The 25,136-nt window shown below is 38.4% G+C and overlaps 1 protein-coding gene across 1 annotated transcript in view; it reads left to right on the top strand.

Annotated features, from left to right (window-relative positions):
• Window positions 1-1,220: 1,220 nt before the first annotated feature.
• The window catches only part of dnah9 (dynein, axonemal, heavy chain 9), a 262,350-nt gene continuing 238,434 nt past the window's right edge, over window positions 1,221-25,136 (top strand). Inside the window, exons 1-11 of the mRNA XM_039739325.1 lie at window positions 1,221-1,286; window positions 7,390-7,842; window positions 11,779-11,975; window positions 12,066-12,224; window positions 12,680-12,810; window positions 16,316-16,527; window positions 17,892-18,125; window positions 21,539-21,706; window positions 23,665-23,781; window positions 23,988-24,138; window positions 24,725-24,839. Coding sequence (XP_039595259.1) covers window positions 7,495-7,842; window positions 11,779-11,975; window positions 12,066-12,224; window positions 12,680-12,810; window positions 16,316-16,527; window positions 17,892-18,125; window positions 21,539-21,706; window positions 23,665-23,781; window positions 23,988-24,138; window positions 24,725-24,839 — 1,832 coding nt within the window. The 5' untranslated portion in view covers window positions 1,221-1,286; window positions 7,390-7,494. The remainder of the gene's footprint in view (window positions 1,287-7,389; window positions 7,843-11,778; window positions 11,976-12,065; window positions 12,225-12,679; window positions 12,811-16,315; window positions 16,528-17,891; window positions 18,126-21,538; window positions 21,707-23,664; window positions 23,782-23,987; window positions 24,139-24,724; window positions 24,840-25,136) is intronic.

Below are 25,136 nucleotides of genomic sequence, written 5' to 3'. Positions count from 1 at the left end.
TATGCAAGCAAAGTCCCAAAATACAATCCAATGGCAAAGGTGAAAATACGGTGGAAAGGTTCAAACGTCCAGAAATTCACAAGGCAGGCACAGCAGTACATTGTAACTCACCACTCCAGAGCACATTCACAACGGACCGCCAGGAACTATGAGAGACCCTCCAAGCCATAGGGCGGAGGCCCCGCTTGTTTTTTTGTTATGAGGGGAGAGACTACCCACAAAACATCACCCAGGTATTGAAACTTAAATGCAATGGAGAATAAACTTAATAGAAAAGATCCAAAGACGGCATAAAACATGAATTTGAAGCCAAGCGAGCCATGCCACCGGTGAACCTCCAAGCGGGCCACAGCAGGTGGGAGGGCGCCGAAGGAGCTTAAAAGGATTTGACGAAGGTGAGCATGAAGGCCCGCCATTCCCTTGAAGAGAAAGCGCAGCGTCTCCCGAAAATAGAAGATCCTTCCTTTAAAAAAAACCACAAAAAGGCCTTTCAGGGACTGCACGATTTAAACATTGTAGCGTTTTGTTTTTTTTTATATTTAAATTACAACTGGTTATTTTTCCATGGTCTTTGCAGTATCTTTTTGCTGACCGGCATTGAAAGTAACAAATCGTTTATTTCCCACCTTTCTTTACAAGACAACCATGCCCTTGAGATGTCGGATTATTTTAAAAGCCTTTAGTATATTTCACGTTTACTTTTACTGACTTAACGTACCATCCAGCCCCGATATGGCACTTGCTCCGGTTGAGGTTTAGTCGCCCGTGATCTGCCCGATTCGATTAAGGACCCAAACCGCCGCTACCTACTTCAGGGACAGGCTACGGCTTTGTAGCAGATTCGCTTTTGATCTCACAGTTTCATCCATAATACATATAACGTAACGAAAACGTAGATTACCACAATCGTTGCGGTGTTATTTCCCTTTTTAAAAACGGTACTAAAACCGCTTCGTTTTTAAGAAAAAAGACAACCCATGAAAGCCCCCATTTTCTCACCACAAAAACCAATTAAGAAATAGGCGGGAAAATTACAGCGGCGGCGTCTCCCGTTGACGACTTTAAGTATCCGAAGAGAGCCCGCCCTCTTTTAGTACGACCATAACGATTTGAAGGCGAGGGTGTCAATCAAGTCAGTTCACGGGGTTATCTTGACTCTTACAGGTTCTTTTACAGCCCGCTCAATTTTATGTGACGTTCGGTGTTTCCAGTCCGTTAATAAGCATCTGAAGCGCGAATGAGTACGTCTGACCTTAGACGAGCGGCTATTGATGGCGTGCTCGTTTGTGAGTGAAGCAAATTTAAGTTTTTTACATTTCTCTAGTTATAGGAACAATGCTACAAGGACACCGGGAGATAAGAGGACGGTGTGCATCATCCTCCCGTCATTTGGAAGGAGAACTATGGTTGTTTTTTTCTCAGAATTATTAAAGCCGACTTTTATACACAGTAATATGTTAAGCTAAAAAACAAACCGTGTTACCGTCAAATAACTTGATTATATTCTTAGTGTAATAAGGAAAATACGTGATAATAGTTGTAGTGGACTTCCATTGCAAAGTTTATAATTAAAACGTGGGTTTGTTTGATTGTCTGAATCCAAGGCGCCTCCGTGTGCGCAATTTTTGCATTAATTTTGGCTCCGCACGGACGGACGCCATCTTTTACTTGCTGGTGATCATTTTTGGTTAATCGCTAAGTTTGTGTTTTACTTAAATCGCCACGCTAGAAGTGTCAAATTAATCATTAAACTACGGACATGGAAACATTGGTTTCATTACATAGAGTTCGAAGTGCTGATTTAGCAATGGTGGTGTTTCTTTGTTCTGGACGTGTTGTTGGCAGATTGTTGAAGATGACGACGATGCGCATGAGACTGAAGGAGGGTTGGCAGGTTATCAGTTTGATTTATAGTCTAAAAAAGCCCAGAGTTTTGTGTTTGTTATTAAAAGGTGCTACTAGGATGGTACACTAACCGCTTTTGGGTTGTCTAATTTGGTCTATTTGCCCGGCCACAATTACTTTACATTTACTGTACTTTATATGCTGTATTATGATGTAAAGGGTTGGTTAGTAAAAATTCATGACAATTATTGCGATCCTTTACTGACCCTCATCCTGATTTCGTAATGTGCCAGTTGTTAATCTGCTACCTCTGCCTGTGAGAGATGACACCACAGATACTGGCAGCTTTCAATTTCTAGGTTGTCCGACCTTTGACTATATATATATATATATATATATATATATATATATATATGGACTCCACCTTTTCATTTTCTCCAGGAATGCCGTTGACGTGTTATTGTTTTCCTCTCTTCTGTTGTAATCTAATTATTTATTAATTAATTATGGCTATATCGTAATGTGAATGTTAGCAAGACTTTTATTGTCATGAAGTGTGTGTGTGTTTAACTGAACTTTTGTATTCTTATATAACGGCGTATCTCCAGTTTTCTGTTAATGCTGTGTGCTTGTGGATTTGTGTACACTCTGAGGCAGTGGCTTGGTTCAGCATGCTACAAAATAAACTAATTGTAAAAATGGAATATAGGCAATTTAATAATAATGCTTTATAGTTTATATAGCCCCTTCCTCTTTACTCAGAGCGCATTACTGAGTGGGGAGCCTCTTCACCCACCTGAATGATGTAACGGGTGCCATTGTTGCGCCAGTATTCCCGCCACATATAAGGGGTGAGAGAGACAATTAAGAGTCCAGATTGGGCAATTTAGCCAGGGCATCGGGATAAACCCAACCCTTTTCGAAAGATGCCCAGGGATCTTTAATGACCGTAGATGGCCTGGTCCTCGGTTTTACGTCTTGCCTGAAGGACGGCGCCGTATTTACAACCGAGTATCTCCACCCCACCACTGCACCGGGGTATTGGGACCAACACACGAATCGCAGGGTACGCGCCCCCTGTTCGCCTCACCAGCACCTCTTCCAGCAGCAACCCAGAGTTTTCCTAGATGATTTCCCGTCCAAGTACTGGCCGGCCGGAACATGCTTAGTTTCAGGTGGATGAACTGTGCTGAAATGTAGGCGGTATGTTTCATAGTTAAAAATGTCACTATGTACAATAAAGTTTGTTCTGCACAAGTCTCGTCACCTTGTCATTTCTTTTGTTTGAATGTGCTGTATGTTAATCGGTGCTATAGGGCTTCAGCAAGCAGTCATTTATGAGGCTAATTCGTAATGAGTTCTGGATTCTGAGAGAAAGTTGTGCTGGGTGTATCACGTCCTCGCTTCAGATTTGACCGATGATGTTCTCAAAAATTAATGAGAACAGAATTCTACTTTCGTGTTCCGCCACTGATTTCCTGATCTGATTTCTCCCTCAGGCTGCCCACTGATTTCGTGATTCTTAGAGAACTGCTTGCCGGATTACCTATCAAGTGTTAGGTGCCGAGAGTCCCAACAGTCTGTAAAACTCGACACCCCTGTCAGTCACGAACGGGCACTCAGTCGCGCGCATCCTCGTCCCCAAAGCAACAGGCACCTCGCGGAAGCAAACAGACCGTCTCCATGGCGACGGACCGGCTGCTGTAACGCGTCGCTTACCCGCGCTCACTCAGTCGCACTGACAGACGGACAGTCGCTCGTAAGAGGCCGTGGGCCAGAAGCACCCGTAGCCTGTGACGCCAGACCCGTCTGAACCCAGCGCCGTCCGCGGAGGAGCGAGCCTCGCAACAAGGAGGTACGGTGCGCGTGCGATTCGTGCCGTTACGAGAGCTGTCGCTTCACTTTGGGAATGTTTCACGTGTTGCTGTTGTACATGTGCAGCAACGAGATCGTGTTTGTTCGAACTTGACTCGAGTAAGTATGGTTTGGATTTCTGATGGGCCAGGCTGCATGGCAGACATTCTATTCAAGGCTCAAACTTTGATTGCAGAGCATTCTTTGGCACGTGCACTTTCCACTGCAGGACACGGGTCTCTGCCCTATTTACAGAAACCTGCCTGTTAAATGGTTACCTCATAGTGATGGCACAGATGAGGGACAACTGTTTAAGGTATTTCTATTTGGGTTCTGCAGTTTGGGATCCTCACTGTATCTTTAAATGGCATGGCACAGATTTCTGTGGTAGGAATGATGCCTGTCTCAACTCTGTGGCTTACACATATGAGACTGGTGGAACTTTTCTCCCAAAATATGGTAGCCTTTGCCTCAAAGCCTTATTTCTGTTGTAAAGCTAGCAGAGTGGGCAACTGTTCAGTAGGCCATGGTGAGCAACATGACACTCAAGGAAACGTATATCTTTCCATTTTCTTAGCCATGAAGTTCACCAGTTGCCATGAGTTAGTGCTTATCTTGGCAGCACTCGGTTCAAGGTGGAATCAAACTTGGACAGGATGCCAATACAGCAGAGGATGCATTCACCCAGCAATACTAACTACAACACCACCATGATAGCCATATTGTGGATTACCTGTATTAAAATGTAAGATTCAGGTGAAGGTTCCTCTTATGAATCATCTGTGAATGAAAATTGCACAACATTCCTTAATGCCTTCTTTTGCTCTAGGCATTTTTAGCAGAGGTCAAGAATAACAAACTGGACAGACCTGCCTGTGAGGTGGCAAGCCTAAGGGCTTCACAGTGTACTGGGTGAAAGGAATACCTGATTATTCATTACCAATATGTACCCGCCTATAGTGTTGCCTAGTGATGAATTCATTAGAGTTTAAACTAACGTTTTAGGGTCATCCCTGCCAAAGACTCCTTGCGTGATTAGTGGTGCTTAACTTCATCTGCCAATGCTCCTATTCTAAAAATAATCGGGGCAGTTTTACTGTTAACTGTGAAAATGCCTTGTGTTTGCTATAGAAAGATAGTATATGAAACCTCAGAGTCCCTGGTTCAGGCCCCAAGTTGGCTCATTTTGTTACCCTGCGAGTAAGTACTGCTCACATTATAGTAAAAAAGTCAATTTGATAATCACATTGTAAAATAAGAATCTATATGAACACAAGTTCTGTAGTTCCATTCTTAGAAAGTGTCTCGGAAGGACAGTCAGTATATGGATGTCTTATAAAGAAGCCATTTTCAGTCCACACTACCGGGTCAGTATGTATGATCCTAATCAAGTCATTTAGCCCATTGTAAAACCTTTATGTGAACAATTATGGTATACCTTTGTACTTGTAAAACACCTTACCAACATGTTCTTAAGATTGTTTGTTTGTTTGCCTTTGTCCACCAATAATAGTGTTTGCCAGGATACCATCTACAATACCCTAGTATGCCATGCACCTGAGGCAGTTTTCAGATATAAGCAAAGACTGTTGGGATATCTGCATGCTGTGTTATGCAAATCCTGCTGTTTCCATTATGGTAAAGCATTGGGGGGATTTTAAAAGCATAATTTAAATATTGTACTTTGAGCAAAAGCCAACATGTGAACAGAAAACTGTATTTACTTTAATTGATTGTGATTTTTGTTAACATGCTCAGATGTCCATTTTTATGTTAACTTAATATTTTTTAATGTTGAGTATGTAATTGATGTAAATTCCTCTTAACCCCCATGGAGATTCCTACTGAGTTGGATCCGTATTTTTTTAAACCTACAGTATTTCTTCTGTGTAAGGTTATGTTTGCACATGTGTAGTTTTCTTTAGGGTTACCTCGCATACCTGATGAGATGGAATTTAGGTTTTTTAAAGTAAGTTTTGCAATCTGTCTCTGGGTATTGGAGTTCTGTACTCAGTTTTTGGAATTCACATTCATTAGTATATCTCTGTTAACTCTGCATACTTGGAACAAAATCTGGACTACAGCGCATAGATTCTACAGTGAAATAATGGGTGAACCTGAATTCCAGATTCTGAGATTGAATCTAGTATATGCCTTTTGGTATGATGAGAACCATTTGAGGAACTATCCGTCTGTGTTCATAATGTACATTTTCAAGGATGTTTTAAATGGGTCCCAATCTAGCAGTAGCAAACACTAGTTGGGGAAGAGCCAGACAGAAACTCGGTCCATCAGAGTTATCTTTAGCTGTGACAGAAATATGTGAGGTGGCAAAAATAAAAACAAAACTTTATATCCTTGGTGAAATATGGCCTTTTTCACACCACTGAATAGGGGAGCTAAACAGTTAAAGACTGCAAATATCCATCCATTTTTAAAGTGATCACTTTATCTCAACATCTGTTTTCAAATCTACTTAATCAAGTAAAGGCTTTTGGAGGTCAGAACCCATACCTAACATTGGGTACAAGACAGGTGAGTCACTTCCTTTTATGTGGAAATACGGAAACGTTTTGTACTCTATCCATCGAGCCCCTTCTGAGGCAGTTTAATAATAAAATGCTACACAAACATTTAAGATCAGAGGAAAACTCCGTGATTTTGTGCAAGACACGTCACCTGCCAGTGCACACATTAAAGAAATCTTTAATCCTCTTATTCTTGTCGGTGTAAAGTGCTTTTGGTGATGCTAAGCATGAAAGGCCACTATATGCATTATTTTGTTTATTCACTGTGCACTTGGTAGCCCTGAAGGCTATGATTGCTTGTTTGTAGTTCTTTTGTTAGGTCCTGAGGCAGTCTGCTAGGAACTCATTTTTCCATTTCATTATCAGAATAAATGGTGTCTTCCACTGCAGTGGCTGCTGTCTTTCTTAATCATTCAGTAGCTGCTGTCGCTGCAATGGTTATTCAGTGCTAGCACTATAGGAGATGAAAGGCAGCTGAGCACTTCACTTGCAAAGAGTTTAAAGTACCCAAAAATGATTTAAGTGCTTAAAGTATGTTATTTTTTTGTATCTTGTGCACTTTAAATTAATTTGAAGGCCCTGGTGGTATCTGACTAAACACTCTGTTAGAACAAAACGGACACTCCAGCCTGCAGGATGTCAGTTTAACTGCAGATGGCTGTACTTATTTTTAACCCGGGGATTACACTGCATTGTTTGATTGAAGCATACATTTTGGTGTGTGAGGGATAAGAACGTTATTGGGTACTATAAAAGAGCATGAATTGGTCTTCATCCATTTTTTTTTTTTGGTGTCGGTGTTAAGTCTTTGCAGTGTGTTCCAAGCTCTTTAAGCAGGTAGTTGTTTCAACCTATGGGATTGTTGAAATGTAAAATTGTTTTAAATCACTGCTGGTCTTTTTAAAATGTAAAATAAACAGACTGTGTGCTTTTTTTACTTTGGTATAGGAGTCACAGATAAGTTGTGTTAAAATTCATTACATAAATATTTTGCTCAGTTTATTTTGAACTTGTTTATTGGATGTATCTTTGTCTAAATGGGTCAAGAATTATTCAATCACACCACACACAAGATTTAACCGTAAATTAGTGCTTTACACTTCCAATAAAGATTTAATTACCAAATTGTGATCAGTACTTTTGTTTTTTGTTTCTTTGTCAGGGTCTCGCCAAACGTTCAGCTGGTGGCTTCTGGACACAGGATAGAGGTGTGGTACAATAATCATAAAATTCAAAATCATTGTACTGTGCAAAGCATACAGGCACAATGGGAGAGACGCCAGCAGACAAGCGACTGGAATTCATTGAGAACTATGTGCTTAAAAGCATGAAACTTAAGCCTGACCGCTGGCAGAAGCTGATGGGATCAGAGGAGCAGCGACAGCTCATTCAGAGCTTTCTAGACAAGAGTGACCAGCTAGCACTTGTAGTGACACTAAATGCTGCAGCACTGCTAGTTGCCTCAACTGAGTTTCCTGCCAGCACTAAAAACAAGGCTGTCTACTTTGTGAAGCGGCAACGTGAAGCTCTGGTCCCAGATACCATCAGGACAAATTTATTATATGGTGATTTGCCTCCCTCGCCCCTGGAGCAATTCCCAATCCTAGTGGAAGAGGTAAGAAGAGGCTATTCTGTCAATTGTGCAATTGTATGGATCTGTTTTAATATGGAGAGAGTCTGAGGAAATGCTTTCTGCTTCAAAATGAGTTCTACAAATGCCAGCATGGTGGTAATAGTCACACACTGATTATTTTTTAGTTGCATTTACTTTTTACAAACAACCAAATATTAAAAAAAAAAAAAAATCTGGATATAGACATTTCCTCCATCTGATCTTCTGCATTATTGCATATCTTTCACAGTGAATTGGAATTCTTTTTCTGTGTTGCTTTGACATCTAGAGAAGAGATTGAGGGAATAGAATGACTTAAAAATTTGGTCCTGGTTTCATTTTTTGGAACACACGTTTCCAGTTTTCATGTGTGAAAGTTTTTGAGGGCACTATTTCTAAGGAATATTTAATTAGTTGGAGCTTTTTAAATTATTTATTTAGTAATTGGGCTTAATTTCAACCCTCTTCTCCCCAGAGGATATCTGCTCTAGGTTTGGCTAATGGAAGTTGTAAGACTTGAGAGGTACATCATGCCAAAGTCAAAAATGCTCTGCGCTTTGATATTACAGTGCTAACTGCAAATCCACTGAGTCACCCTCCTAAAGACCAGGTTTTTTTATTCTATCTGTAACCAAGTAGTTTGGTTGAAGTTTAAAAAAAAAATACACACACAGATATTTCAGTACATAATACTAGCCCAAGTACCTGGTGTTGCTGGTATAAATAAATAGAGGAAAAACTGTCTTTGGAAATTCAACTTGGCTAAACATAACCCACAACGAGACAAAAAAAAGACATCCTCTAAGATATTGGAATTGTTATTCAGATTAGTTGAGAAGACGACGCAGTATGTACTAGTGATCTTTAATGTCATGCCTGCACTGATTAGAAAACATTGTGCGTGTCAATGACCATGTCTTTCATCAGATAGTACACTCCTGCTGATGGATGGGGATTTTAGTCCTTCATTGACACTGCTTTTGAGTGGCTCCCTCCCATTTAAACCCTTTTTCATCAATATGGTATATAGCTTGTATTTTAAATTAAGCAACTGGGAAGGCAGATGCAAAATTTTGTAAAAGTTGTTTCAGCTGTTTTTTATGTGATTAACAGCAAGCAGACAGACAAGTAAACCAACAAACAGCCATTCAAATGGATTACGATTTTATGTATAATAGTGGAAGACTTGTTCGAAGTATTCCAATACTAAACCTTAAATTACAAAATTAACCATACGTCGTTCAGTGACACAGGATTGCAATGGAGTAAAAGTCATGTTTTAAAACAATTGCATCCCTCTGTAACAGTATTGGGTGGCACAATGGCATAGTGGTTTGTATCGCGGCCTCACAAATCCAGGACTGTCTAAGTGGGGGCTGCACAGTCTTCTAATGTCAGTGTGGGGTTTCCAGTCTTCTTCCCCACATGTAAAAGGGATGAGCATTGGCTTTTAATTGGCTATTTTTGAATGGTTGTGAGTGGGTTTTGTGATAGTCCATAGCCCAGCCTAGAGTTGCTTACTGGCTAGTATAGAATGATACTAAGATTGTTCCCAAAAAGCATAGTCCTCAACACTCTGAAATGAATTAAAATTTGTTTGAAAAAATGTAATTTTAGCTTATTGAAATACTATTTAAATGACTCTGAATTAAGATGAGGTGTAGTTCAACACTCTCCCAAGGTTATCGTACCTACTATACGCTTATGCAAGTTTAGGTGATCTTTGCCAACACACTCCACTTGGAATAATGGACATTGTTTAGTAATCCATTAACAGGTTCATGTCTCCTAGGATTGTGGAAAGCATTAATTTTTTTGATGCTGTGACTAACTGTCAAACAATCTTGAGGGCCTCCTGTGATGGGAATCTGCCCACTCCTTTTGGGGGTTGGCATTCGGATCTAGATAAGCAATCTTCTTCTAGTGAGGAGTGGCTGAATGGACTGTGACCAAAAATAACAATCTGGAGCACTGTCTGTGTCAAACAGCGTAAGAGCTGCCACCATCATCCAATTGTTAGTTTATTTTTATATAGCACTTTTCACAGAGTATAGGTTTATAGAACAGGCTCAGACTTTACACGTATTGACACAAAAACAATAAACTCGTAACCCTTGCTATCTTAACATATAAGAACATGAAAACTGCTTTAGACACATTGAACAGAACAGTTTCGGTTTGATTAATATAAACAAATTATGGCAATGTAAAGTTCATTTAAAATGCAAAAATGTTGTGACCAGGAATTAAGACAGTTTTCCTTTTATTTCACAGATATTTAGTTTAATATTATACAGATTCTATATTTTATTAATCATATCCATTTAATATTAATTTTTATTTGTTTTTTATTCATTTTTTAAATTTCTCTTTCATTGTCAAGTTGCAAGGTCATTATAGGGTCTACTTTTGACAAAATACATCTTCACCTTGGCCCAAGTCCAATGGTGTTTCTGTTTGTGCTTCTTTCAAAGGTTACCTATGATTTCTAGGCATTACACTATCACTTGGATCTGCTGCATAGTTCATCCATCCACCTATTTTTCCATTATCGTGTCTATTCATGGTCACTTGGGGCTAGAGCCTTTTGTGGCTGTGATGAAATTACTCTTCAGATACAAGTCAGGAATTTTCTTCTAGTGAGGCAACAGACATCAGCTTTGAAACATCGCCATTGTTCATCTTTGGAGACATTCACTTACAGTCTGCTCACCACATTGTATTAACGGCTTATCTGATAATAGCAGGTATTCCAAGTGATTGATGCCATCGTAGTTTTACTGAAGAAAAAACTTAATAGTTGTTAAAACCAGATTCATACTGGTGGTATCTATTACTCTCTTAAGTAATTGTTCCACATACTAAAGCAGTGAATGATTTAACCATAGCCTGTGATTCACTTTGTATTGTTATTTATTCTGTTCACTTTTAGATGGTGTACTTGAATTCTACTAGCTCAAGCACTGGAAACATTTACAAATATATTTAAAATACTAAAAACAAATGTGTCACACATAAAACACAAAATATTAATTTATAAACATGTTGCCTTATGAATGAGGTAAAGTGGAGCAGATGTTTCTCTAGAAATGCCTCCCTGACACATCTGGCTTATATGGCATTTTGGATGGGAGTTGTCCTGGGAAAGCATTGGCACTAGAGAGCAATAGCACAGCAACTGCAGACACTCCTGATGCTGTAGTCTGCTCTGAGGGAAACAGGCTTGGGAGAGTTGGAGGAGTTCCACTGGTCTTCCAAACCTCAGAAAGGTGACCAGATATTTTTATATAGCAAAATGGATGACCAAATTAATGCTTCATTTGAGAAGGAAATTTGGCCCCTGACCTCTGCCCAGTACTGCTGGAATAGGCAGTGGATGTGGGTACTAAAATTGATGAATGGCGGTAACAGAGTCATTCTAACATGATATGATTCAGGCTGTAGTCGCCTAAAAATGATGCAACAAATTAACTTGCATGTAAACTGTAGTAGATTTTCATGACGCACAGGAAAATGACTTTTTTAATATCAAAGACTAACACACTTGTTGTCAGACATTGCATCAATAAAGCCATCATCAGTTCCCAGGTAATGTCAATCTCTGCCTTTAGCTTCAAATGCTCAAACCACCCTATATGGCACTCATTTACTCCACGTCACACTTATACTTTCTCATCATTCTGTTCTCCCGTTCTTGTGTGAAACCCTGCAAATCCATCTTAACTTTGTCATCTATGTCCTTTTGCATTTTGTTTTTTGTTTTTTTCAGTCTTCACCTAAATTGGCCCAGCGATATGTACATGAGTATCTATTCTGATTTGACATCCACTTCACCATTGTCTGGGGATAGGTTTTGCCTCAATGTAACCCTCTGTGTGGACATTTTCCTTAAGTTTTATCAAATTGCTATGACTTTCTTCCTTTCCCTTTTTAATACAGGTATTAACACCTATCTTGGCAAACAAAAAGAATCACCGAGATTGGCCTGACGTTGTGTCACAAGATATAAGGCGTCATCTGCATGGTCTGAAAAGCAGTGTTTTTGTTGTGGTTGGTCAAGTTCGAGGGAAAACCCTCCTCCCTCTGCCAGCTGGAGCAGAAAAAGTAGAATATGCTGCCAGTGAGGCAGAAAAAAGGTGTGTGACACTCCCTGATGTGTTATTTTTTTAAGAATAAAAAAATAACTGAATAAACTGAACATGGTTTCTTGTGTTTTGCCAATATAGCTCAGACTTTGTGGACAAAAGCATAGTGCATGCTATTGAGTCAACAGTGATAGACTGGAGTCACCAAATCAGGCAGGTCCTGAAGAGAGATTCCTCAGAACCACTTTTGGAAGGGAAGAATCCGACACCTAATACTGAGCTGGATTTCTGGAAAAACAGGTACACAGTTAGGAACATTATTTTGGATGAGAGAATGAGGAAGGACATATAGTAGGTTTTTTTTTTTGAATCTGGTAAGATGGCTCAATGACTTGCACATTTAATCAAAGGAAAAGGTAGCTTGATTTCTACTAAAGGTAAAATTTGTGGAATGTTTTCTTTATGGATATTGTTGTAATTCTGCCCATTAACAAGATTTTCTACAAAAGAAAAACCATGGTTATCCAAGAGTTGAGAATTCAAGACATAGTTATACAAAACTAAAGTGTGAAAAGAGAGCAACATGAATACATACCATTGCATTTTTAGTTGGACCCAAGTTGTATGTACTTTGTTTACCCATGTAGGAAAAAAAAATCTGGTTGTTGACTTGTTGTGAGGACTTTTCTCGTTATAATGTTCTTTTTCAAAAATGTTAAAAAATAGGTCATTCACTGATGATTGTTATCTTTTAGGTGTGCAGATCTGGAATGTATTTATGACCAACTTCGCTCAAAAAAAGTCCTTAAAATGTCAGAACTCCTGGAACGAATGGAAAGTAGTTATTACCCAGCATTCAAAGCTATGTTTCAAGATGTGGTAGCAGGTATGTGTCTTATTGATACTATAATCTGTAGTGTCTTGCAAAGAAATCTGAACACTGCCACTTTTAATTTTTATGGATTTAAAAGTGCTTTTTCTATTGTATGCAAAACAATTCACTAATTAACAAGTTTTTCTAGGACTCTGATATTTGTTATGAGGGTGCAGTTGATGGCAAAGAAAAAAGCCGTTTTCCTGTGAAGAACTTGGGGATTTTAGATTCAATACTGAAGCAGATTATAATCAGACATGAGGCATGACTCAGGATAGTTCTTGAAATTGAAAAGAGATTGATTCCATAACTTACACTTAATCCATTGATGACTTTGAATTTTAAAATGTGACCTCATTTAAGAAGAGGAAATTAATTCTTATGATTTAGAGATCTGTGCCCAGCAGGCATTTGGAAATGCTTCCAAATTCTTTGACACATAATGTAGTGCTTTCTTTTGTTGATCTGCTGAAATTTCAGGCAAATAATTAAAATGTCTCTAAGGTGTGATTGTATCAAATGTGGCATTTCCAGTGCAATTTTGTTTCCCAAAACTCTATAACTGGTGGTTTATTTTTGATTTGTATTACCCTGTCTGCATGCCATGCCAGTCTGTCACAAATCCTCTTTCTAAACTTCTAATGTCCTGAAAATGTATTGGAAAGAGTGGCGTATTACTAAGAAAAGGCATTGTATTAGCTCAGAAAAGTAATCCTTTGAATTGGGCTTGATTTCTCCTTAGTCGGTTAATGACTTTGTTTTATTGAAGCACACTTGGAAACCTTATCTAGCTAACAATTTTTTATTGGATAAAGTAGTTATTGCCCTGAGCAACGATTCTATCTCGGTCAAGGTGAACATTGTGAAAGGGGAATTTTAGTTGGTTGTATGCACTTGAGTTTAAAACCAAAAAAGAAAAAGACATACAAAAGATAACTCTTTTGAAATAAAATATATATTTGTATACATATGGCTTTATATTTGTGGTTTCATAAATTCTATTTTATTCCACCTTCCTGGGTGTTTGCTGTATGTGCTATATGATTTTATACAACTCTTATTGTGGTGGGTTGTTTGTTCATTCAGGTTTTTTCCTGTACTGCAGTTATCATGTGAAATTTTAAAATTGAGAACAAATATTACCAAAAATCCTTCAATTATCACTTAATATCGATTCATTGTAAATGCCTCCAAGGCAGGGATGTTCAGCATAGTGACTAGAAGTGCCTGTGATCCCAGTTGTTAAAATGTGGTTTGATTGTATGTGATGTTTGAATGTAGTCCCAGTTTTACACATGGGATTTCTCCTGCATTACATGATGTCATACTGATTGGAGAGTCAGAACTGGTTAGGAATGAACAGTTGTATTCAAAAATAGACTAGCATTCTGTTTTCTGGTTGGTTGATATATAATTTTTTTTTCTTCTTCATCCTTTCCTGGTAACATGGTCTTTGGATTATTGTGCTGATTACTGTACTTGAAAAAACTGATTCAGAAAATGAATGGATGGATACACCCCAGTAAGGTTTTAGAAAAAGCTTGCTGTCATACATTTTCTGCACACTGTTGGGAGTGAGTTTGTGTTTTAAAGTCAATTAATTGACACCTGAACAGCTCACATCCCATCCTTATTGTGCTGCATGTATTTTCAAGTAAACAGCACACAACATTCTGTAAAAAGGTCAGCACTGACAGGTTTAGAGCAACTGTTCTCCGCTGCCACTACCAGCAGCTTCCAGCTCGAGTGCACCGTTCTGCACGGACAGGCTCTCTATAATTAATTTCCTTTAATACACAAAGTCTTCTAGATTTTAATTTTGCTTCATGTAACAGTGTAATACTTTTTCACATTTTTAACAAAGTCAAATAAAGGACTTTCAGAGAATTCTATTTTATGTACAGAATGGGGGTGGGGGGGCGCCGGGACCCATACACCTTGCATTGTTGTTGAATGTTGGTGTAGTGAGAAGCAGTTTTAGCTGATGGCTCCAATGACTTGGGTTCACTTCTAACCATGCTTTCTTTGTTTCTTTATGACTTTTCATTCCAAAGTTGGTCATAATCCATTTAAAGTCTAACTATTGGCATTATTGGTATCCTGTCCAGTGCTGGGCTAGGCCACACATGGATATATTAATACTACGTCCACGTCACACTCTGGAGGCAGGATGTGTTTTTAAAATTTTTTTTTTTACGTTTTTGTTTCTTTAAAAATCCATATGTCGACTCTGAAACTGAGATGGGAGTTTAGAAAATAAATGGCTGAATTAAGTTGTTTGAGCTCTAAAGCAAGATATGTTGCCAGTATGTTTTGTAATCGAACATGTTGATATAATAATTAGTTAAAAAAAAAATACATTTAACATCTGTCCCTTCTACTTTTTACTTACTGTTTTCATGTTATTGAACAGTAATATCTCTCAACACAAACATGTAGTTACTCTAATTCTGTCTTGGGGCATGATGCTAAATACAGTAATAAAACATTCTTGCTGTTCCAAAAAAAAAAAAAAAACACACACAATAGAGTCTGACTCTGCTGTATAATTATTTAGTAATTTAGTGACATCAGGTCAGGGCAGACTTGACATGCATATTCTATGTTCATTTTGTAAAACTAATTTTGGGTTGACAGCCCATTGCACTGATATAGATAATTGTATTCTGCATAATATAGTAATTATACCGAACCACATTATACAATACTGGTTCACATAATGATTAGAGAATAATTGTACTTCAACCAAGCGTTCCAAAATAGGGATAAATGACGCTAGAAAGTGATTGCAAATCATGATTATAGATGCAATATGAGGCAGTAGAGAGGCCAGACTTCGGTAATTATCACCATTTTAACTGCTTACCAGATAGAAGGTCAGTATTTGTGATAATGTTGCCTTTTCTCCCACATTGGCACTTGTCTACCATCCCCTCACTCATTTTCTGGGTATCCTTTGTCCATTATGATTTTACAAAGTTTTGATAACCAGACAAAATCTTGCCTTAAACAGGATGCCAATTCTTTTCAGTAGACACTTGCACACCTGTGGGTTCAGTCACCCGGTGTTCTCATGGACTTCTTCACACAGGCTGAAAACATACTGTTAGATGAGTGGTAACTCTCCGATGTCCCACTGTCCTTTGCTCATTGAGCCTAGGTTCTTTCTTCCTCTCTATGCCAACTAGGTTAGTTTGTAACTATCGAGTGTATTGATAGGAGCAAGTCAATAAGCCTGCAGGTGTTTTACTCAGTTATGGAATGTCAATTCATCCAAAGATGGTTCCTGGCTTATGCCTGATAAAGCTGTGGTTCCCTACAAGATTCTAAGCAGGTATGAAAATTAATAGGTGGCTATAAAGACACTGAACTTCCAGTTGTAACTTCTGTCGCTTCCATGGTAAAAGTCACCTTGTCTGTCTTCTTGTATTCAGTTGTACTATGCATAAAGCACTTATTTAAAATTAAGTGATATTTTTAATTCAGAGAATATGTACCTTTTAAACATTTTTTGCAGCTTTAACAGAAGCCAGAGAAATCAGTATGCATTTGAAACCTCTAAAGCAGCTTTTTGATGATATTGAGAATGTGGAATTCAATGAAGCCAAGCCCATGATTGCACCACTGATGCATGTCGTCTGTTTGCTGTGGGTAAATTGTCAGTATTACAACAGTCCAGCCAGGATTATTGTGCTCCTTCAAGAGATTTGTAATCTTCTGATTCAACAGGTGAGCTTTCAGGCAGAGCTGGGACACTGTAATAGCACCTTTAGTCGTTGTCATGGAGAAGAGAGGGTGAGAAATGAGAAGTCCTGAATGTTCTCAAAACCAAAGGAAACAATTGAGTTCACTACACTGGTTTGATTCAGCTTTCTAAGGAATGTTTTTATGTTGACTGCTGATAGTAACTGCTTCCTGTCCCCTGGCTGGCACAAATCAAATATTAATCATTCCCTTCCTTTCAGACCCTCATTATTTTAATTGGATAGTACAAGCTGTCAAAACTACTAAGCAGCAGTTGCAAACTTTTCATTTGCTGTTTCAATCTTAACAAAACCCTCCTGTCTGTGTTAAAAATCACTAAGTATACTTTTAGTCATTTTAGTAAAGGATCTTGCCCTACAGAATCCTTTACTGTGTGAGGCTTCAGAGATGTGGGTTTGATTCACTCCTCTATGGAGTGTACATGATTTCTCTGTGTCTGCATTGGTCTTTTCTCTCCCCCCCCTTTAAATTCTTAATTAATTACTCTAAATTTACCTCGTATGACTGAGTGTGCCAGCACTGGTCCCTATCTTGTAGCTGTTAATGCTGTGAAAGGCTCTTGCTGCCCATTTTCCTGAAATACGAAGGTAAATCAAGAAATAAAGGTAATTTGAAAATTATGTGGTAACAGCAACAGAAGCTGTGTTAAAGCAACATGCTCAAGATGGCTTATGGGTAGTCTGAACACAAGCATCCTTCAGTGGATTTTAGCAGGTTTCATTCCCTCACCCCAAAGAAATCTCACTACAACATGATGTTTAACAGTGGTGTAATGCACGGCGAAGCAACCATGTTCACTTGACTTTGGCTTTAACTACATAGCCTAGCTGCAGAGCGCTGCAATGTGCATGTTAAAACTACCCATAAGCCATCCTGAACATATTGTATTGCATCAGCTCCATTGCAGTTACCATGTAATTTTGAAATTGCCTTTACTTTTTGATTTTTTCCCTTGTACAACAAGCTACTTCAATAAATAGATGGATGTGTGAATAAATACAACTTTATTTGTCTCCAGGGGGACATTTTTGCTTTTTACAGAAGCTTTTAAATAAATACAGAAATAGATAAGTAAATGTATACACACATTTTGGTCTAAACATGCACTGAAATGATCATTAAAGCAAGAAAATTCAAAAGAAAGTTCTGACTTGACTGTCACAGTGAGGCATTATGCAGAAGTATTGATGTAAAGGAACCCCAGAGTATGTCCTACAACTGAGCTTGCCCTTTTAATTAAAGTCAGTAAATTTGATTTTACGGTGTCAGTTTATACTAGATCTCAATTTTCTTGTTGCCTTATTTTCTTGTTTTTCTCTCTCTCTCAGGCTAGAGCCTATCTGGGACCAGAAGACATTTTAAAAGGGGAACTTGAGGAGAGCTTGAACAAAGTGCGAGAGACGCTGGATATCCTGCGTTATTTTAGACAAACCTACGAAGACAAGAAGACAAACTTGGGAAACTACTACAACAACAAGGAAAACATCCGGGAGTGGGACTTTACCTCTTTCATGGTTTTTGCTCGTGCTGACATTTTTATAAAGAGGGTTGAAGTAGTAGAGGTAAGATGAGGTTTACCCTAATTTTGTAAGAAAATTCACTTTGTATAGTGCAGGGGTCTCCAAGTCCTGGAGAGCTATTGTGGCTGCAGGCTTTCATTCTAACCCTTAATTAGTAAACAGTTTTTTTCCTGCTAATTAACTATTTCCCTTTGTTTTAATTGACATTTCTAGAGACTCTGACAACTGAATTGATTTTTTTTCCTGAAAAAAACATAAAACAAACACCTAAACCTAGATTTGATGTGAAGTGAGTCAACAGATAACCAACTAAGCCAGGACCTCAAACTCCAACCAAGTTCACTCCATTCGGTTTCTTAATTTGAAGGCAATTCTCTTTACTAATTAAACCCGTTATTTTAATTCCATGTCTCTCATTCTGCTATGGCAGACACTTCCAAAACTCTTGATTTTGTTTTATAAGAGCGCTGTCAAAATATTTTGTTGACCTGAGCAGATCAACATTGCAGAGACCTTCACCTTTCTTTATTTTCAGATATTTTGTGATGGACGCAGGAGGTGGTTGTTTGTGTTGGATCATTTTGTGTCTCATTGTTTGGATTCTAATTAAGGAAAAAATAAATATTTAAGGTGCCTGAGTAGTGCATCAATTAACATTTAAGGCAAAGTTAATTAGCAGAAAAATCTGTCACTAATTAAGAAAAGGGTTTGAATGAAAGCCTACAGCCACAGTAGCTCTCCTAGGACTGGAGTTAGAGACCCCTGGTATACAGTAGTGCTTTGGATTTAATAAATGCAATTTAAGTATAGTGATCTAGCTTCCTGAAACAGATAACCCTCACACACTGTTGTAACCTTTAACATTATGCCCAATGTGTGAAATACACTCAAGAGTGGTTCTCTGTGAAATTTTCAGTACCTTGAGTTTGATTTGTAGCTTTGAAATGCAAGTCAGTGAACATATATCACAATCTGCCCAAAATGAAAAAGTGCTTGGTAACCAAACATTCAGCCATTTGTTTAGTTGACCTTTTAAAGGAATACCTCCCTCAGGATACAGAAACCAAGTCAAAAGTGTTCTCAGATTTATGCAAATAACATCTTGGTTACAAACATCTAAATGCATAAGCACATGTTTCATTAATTAAGATATTGTTAGGTTCCATTCATAGTAATCAGTTTTGAACTTCTGTTTTCCTGTCTGTTTAAATAAATCTGTCTTTATCTGTATTCATTATGCAATGAGTAATTTGTAAGCTTTGCAATCATACTTACCAGTGAACTTGTCAGTACTCTGAGTATGCACTCAGTGAAATGAATTAAATAAATAAAATTGAATGAAGAGGATCAACATGGAGCTCAAAAAGTGCTCCTTAGAACCTGACTGTGCCTAAAGATCAGTCTTGGTTAATCGGGTGATATGGCATGAATGCCAACTCCAAAAACAGTCACACTTCAGGCTCTTGGTCTCAACACTTTAAGCATGGAAGTAAATGGATCCTTGGTTGTTTAAATTGTTGTTTTAATGTGTTTTTTTTGGCAAGAGTAAGCAAAATGCCCAGGTTGGTGCATCCTGTAAGCCAGAGATGAGCTACATTTCTGTCTGATGGCACACTGAGATCTGTTTTGTGCATGAGAGAAGAGGAGTGGTTTACGTGGTTTTTAAAAAAGTTGTTTTTAACAATCTTATGAGAAAAATTCTGTTTGTCAGCTGTGCATCAGTTACTGTACATTGATTTGGTCGGACTACCAATTTCTGATTTAACTTTCTCTTATGATACGTCTTAACTGTTGAGTTTGATGATGGAGGCATATATATGTGGAAGCTAGTTTAGCCTGTTTGGGTTTACTGTCTAATCTGGGAGGAAAGGAATTCTTAGCTGAATGGTAGAAAATCTTTTAGAAGCTGAAAAGCTGTGCAGCTATTTAGTGGCTCATTGTGTATTTGTTTTTGCTGCAACAGTTGCTATGCATGGAAGGTCTGAAAGAAAGATTGTGCTGTCCTGAACTGGCTGCCTCTCTTGAGCAGCATTAGTTTTCTGAGGTAACATATCCACAATATAAAGGGTTTCAGCTAAAGGTCTAACCAATGGCAATTGTTGTTTACTGTTACCATTAGTAGATGAAAAGGTCAAATCTTTGTTTTTTCCCATTTTTTGACTCTCCTCTCCATTAGTTCAATTGCCCTATGGTTATTGGGAGTGCTCCAATTCAACTGATGCTAGTAATTGTTACCCACTGAGTAACCTAATCAGTAGTACTGCTGCATCCAATTTAATAATCTCAGTTTTTTCAGGTTGGCCAGTTTCCACCAAATTCCAATTTTTTTTTTTTCCATTTTAAAAGTTATTAGTAAAAGTTAATGCTTATATGTTATCCATCATCATGTCCCCCTTTCCTTCACCATCACTACCTCCTTTCGGTGAGTCACTTCACAATGCCATTCATATTCATAAACCCCCTTTGTCAACATTCATTCAGCAGATTCAGTAAGGTTACTGCCCATCTTCTGGATTGACCAAGGTTGACTAATTTCCACACTTCATTTCCTTTGTTTCCGTGAGGCCAATTCAACCTCCACATATTCACCCTGAGTTTTGCTTTACATGTCTAAACTATTTCATCCTGTTTGATCCCCCCCAGATTCCCACCCCCAGTATACTACAGCATGTGGACTACGCTTCTATGGTTACTGTCGTATGGCACCACGTTTGCATATACTGTTATTTTGTTCTGTATTAGTTATGTAATTCCCCCCCCCCCTTCCTTGTCATGCTGTTGTGATCACTAAGAAGGAAGGAGAGTGGAAGAATCCAGGTTTTGCGATAGCTAATAAGCTGTCCTTGACCTGTAGCAATAGGAAATATGATAACATTTCCAAACTTCTTATGGCTTTCTTTGAGATAAAGCTTCTTTTTTCATCCATAGACTAATGTGGTTCTCTTCTTGATTTGCTTCCTTCTTTCTTGTGCAGTCTTGTCCAAAGATGCAGAAGCTGCTGTATCAGTGTTTAATGCACTTGGTTTAGAATTGAATTAATTTAAATTAATTAAAAGTAATAAACATAAAAAGGTAATATATCATTCTGGCAAATATGGGTTTTACTTTTGCCTATGTGTAGCTTATCTCCATCTCCATCTTCATTTGAAATCAGATTCATTATAGAACAGCTTGTGGTGTCACACATTTAACAATTTATGGTTAAATAGTTTCTGAAGCATAACATATGTGCCCAAGTTGCACAGCAGAAACTGTTTGCATGTTAGTTGGATGCATTTAATATGTTATCAGATTATAAAATGGCAAATGTTTAATTTGAAGAAATTCTCTGTATAATGAGTAAACAGAAGCTGCCAACTGTTAACTGCTTACATACTCTGCTGATCACAAGGTCTGCCTATAAGGCTGATGCAAAGGACTGACAGAAGTAAATCATCTTTTTTTTTTTTTTAAAGGAACTTTTATTAACTTGTGTGGATCTTCTTAAGTTGGAAAAAATCGAGTTTGGAGGCATCTATGGAAGGAATCTCAGTCAACTGGTTTTGGCCATGTACGAGGAGTTTCAGGAAACCTTTAAAGTATTTACAGAACGAACCTACGACTGTCTGGATCCTGGTAACAAGGCAAGGAAATCTCATATAAATGTTGACTTTCAGATGCATAACTTTTTTATATTTTCATTTTAATGCATTGGCAGTGTATTATTAAAGTTGTAAGCTTAAGACTGTTCTATTCTGCTCAATATTTCCCCTCAGTTCCCATATTAACAGTTTTTTTTTTTTATCGATTAATTAGTGATCCTTAGGGTACAATACTGAAAACCAGTTACAGAGAATTGACTGATTAAGTTTGTAAGGTTTGTTTGCATTTTATTACATAGGTTATCCTGGAGGTCAGGTCAACCCCTGGAAAATATTTGCCAGCTATCCACCATGTTTCTGGTTAAGGTGTTGCTTTAATCTTAAAAAAGTAGTTCTTTAAACTGAGCTTTTTGCTAACCGATCAGTCATAATTTGGTGGGAAGGTCCATTCATTCATTTGTATTTTTAACCTACTTGATCCAGTTTTTTAGCTATTTTATCCAAAGTGATCTGATGATATGAACTATTTAGAATCAACACATTAAAGGAATACTCCACATAAAAATGACTTTTTGTATGCGATACTTCCGCCATTTAACTTTGTGTTGAAGGCTGAGGACAACATTTTAATCATTTTCATGAAGAACAGAGAGAACAAACCTATGATAGAATGGACATCTATGAAAACCAACTCCGCCAGGGCTGTCCTTTGTCACCGATTCTGTGTATAACTTTTATGGACAGAATTTCTAGGCGCAGCCAGGGTGTTGAAGGGGTCCGGTTTGGTGGACTCAGGATTGGGTCACTGCTTTTTGCAGATGATGATGTCCTGTTTGATTCATCAGGCCGTGATCTTCAGCTCTCTCTGGATCGGTTCGCAGCTGAGTGTGAAACAGCTGGGATGAGAATCAGCACCTCCAAATCGGAGACCATGGTCCTCAGCCGGAAAAGGGTGGAGTGCCCTCTCAGGGTTGGGGGAGAGATCCTGCCCCAAGTGGAGGAGTTCAAGTATCTCGGGGTCTTTTTCACCAGTGAGGGAAGAATGGACCGTGAGATCGACAGGCGGATTGCAGTGATGCGGGCTCTACATCGCTCTGTTGTGGTGAAAAAAGAGCAAAGCTCTCAATTTACCAGTCGATCTACGTTCCTACCCTCACCTATGGTCATGAGCTCTGGGTATTGACCGAAAGAATGAGATTGCGAATACAAGCGGCTGAAATGAGTTTCCTCCGCAGGGTGTCTGGGCTTTCTCTTAAAGATAAGGTGAGAAGCTGTCATCCGGGCGGGGCTCAGAGTAGAGAGGAGTCCGATGAGGTGCCTTCTTGACGCCTCCCTGGTGAGGTGTTCCGGGCACGTCCAACTGGGAGGAGGCCCCGGGGAAGACCCAGGACACGCTGGAGGGGACTATATCTCCCAGCTGGCCTGAGAACGCCTCATGAATGAGGGAGAGTCTTCAGTTCAAAAGCTCAATCCCGTGTAAACTTTGTACACTGTGTTGTGTACTAATGTGTCTGGAATTGGTGGTCTTAGATGCCCATTCTATCAAAGTTTGTTATCCCCGATCTCAATGAAATCATAAGATTACTTTTTTTTTTCTTCCCCTCAGCCCTTCACCACAGCTGCGTGGGGTTAGTAACATATAAAACAAAATAATTTGTGGGTGGAGTATTTGTTTAAGTCCATACTGGGCACTGAATCTGTGCCCTTTAAGGTTTTATTTAGCTTATTTGTCTTTGGGTCAAACCTTGAACTGGTGACATGATTGAACTGTCATTGTTTTACAGTCCACGCTCAGCTCGAGATCGGCCACACAGCTATTGTACTTCATCAAGCTTGCTTTTTTCTTTTTTGGGTCACTTTATAATTTTACAGTATGACCTGTAGTAAGTACATGTAGAGTCAAATAGCAATAACTACCAAGTAGTTTGGCAGCTACCCATTCATTACAACCTTAAAAAAAAAAAAAATTTTGTACTTTTTTTTTTTTAAACCTCTTTTAGGAATTTGAGGCAGATGTTTCAGACTTTAAGCAAAAAGTAGAAGATATGGATCGTCGTCTTGGTACAATTTTTTGCCAGGCTTTTGAAGATGCCTCTGGTCTGGAGCATGCGTTTAAGGTTTGTAAATATCCCATACTCCATTTCAATTTCTAGAAATAAGTTTCATGAGTGAAAAATTTTTTTTTTTTTTTCAAACACTTGACAGCTGCAAGTACTATTTATTCATGTTACACCTACATGTCTCAGGCAGTAGTATTACCAGTGCCACAATGATTTTAAGACCTTGTTCCATATCTGTCACAATTCTGATTTTATTTTTGTAGGTGATGGACATGTTTGGCAGTCTTTTGGAAAGGCCGATTATAGCTGCTGATGCATACAACAAATATCCTCTGCTTATTACCATGTTTGACAAAGAGCTTGATGACTGTAAAATCCTCTATAACCGGCACCTGCAAAGGGAAAAAGAATTGGGTAAAGACAGACAGTGTGAACTTTATCATAGGGCTGGGGTGGAATGGAGAATCACTACAGACCTTCATCCCTAGAATTTCTTGCATCCTAGAGTGAAGTTTCACTTTAAGTTTATAACATTCTAACTTTTTTCCTTGCAAGATTATAGACACTATGTTTGTTGACTTACTCTCATTTCCAGAGCTATGTAAATGTCAAGTTAGATATTTGTAGTGCACTTTAAATTCTGGAATAAGAATTATGCAACAAATAGTAGCATAGTAATGCAATGTTTAGTACTGCTACCTCAAACAAAGCACCTGTTTTAGATTGATAGAAATTGGAGGTGCTCTACCATTTCTTCTTATTTAGCTCCCTCCTATGTTAAATGTCATCAAAATGCACTTTAGTTTCCATATTTCTGCAAATTGACTCCTGACTGGTGAAGTGCCTCACTATAAGGAACACAGTGCTGATGCATTGTGATTTATAGTTCAAACACTTGGCTTTAGGGAGTTAAATTGTCTTTGCATTTTGTTGAGTGAGTTTAAATTGTGTAGATTTGTACTAGATTTGTCAATTGCATTTCTTTGTATTATTTTGGCAGGTTATACACCTGTGGATAAAAACATGCCAGCAGTAGCTGGAGGGCTGTGTTGGGCACGAGAATTGCAGGAACGTATTCATGTCCCATTTGGCAACTTCAGACACATTACACACCCGTGAGTACCAAACATTTTGAATGTTGCTGATAAATTTATATATAAAAACCTTCAGATTTCATCTAAATATGTCAGTGAATTGTGAGAGGAAAGCAAAATGCTCCAGTTATATTATACATAATGTTGAAGGAGCACCTCCTACATCTCACTGCATTGAACAAAGAGATTAGATTGTCAAAACTAGGCATTTAAGTTCATTCAGAATGAAAAATGGAGGGGTGAAAAATGTAAATTATCAAATGGATTTTATTTTCCTGTTTCTGTTTACCCTAGTAACCCTGATAACAATATGTGATT

The sequence above is a fragment of the Polypterus senegalus genome, chromosome 17 (genome assembly GCF_016835505.1).
Source record: "Polypterus senegalus isolate Bchr_013 chromosome 17, ASM1683550v1, whole genome shotgun sequence".
Classification (NCBI taxonomy): domain Eukaryota; kingdom Metazoa; phylum Chordata; class Cladistia; order Polypteriformes; family Polypteridae; genus Polypterus; species Polypterus senegalus.
This window is presented reverse-complemented; position numbering and strand designations above follow the sequence as displayed.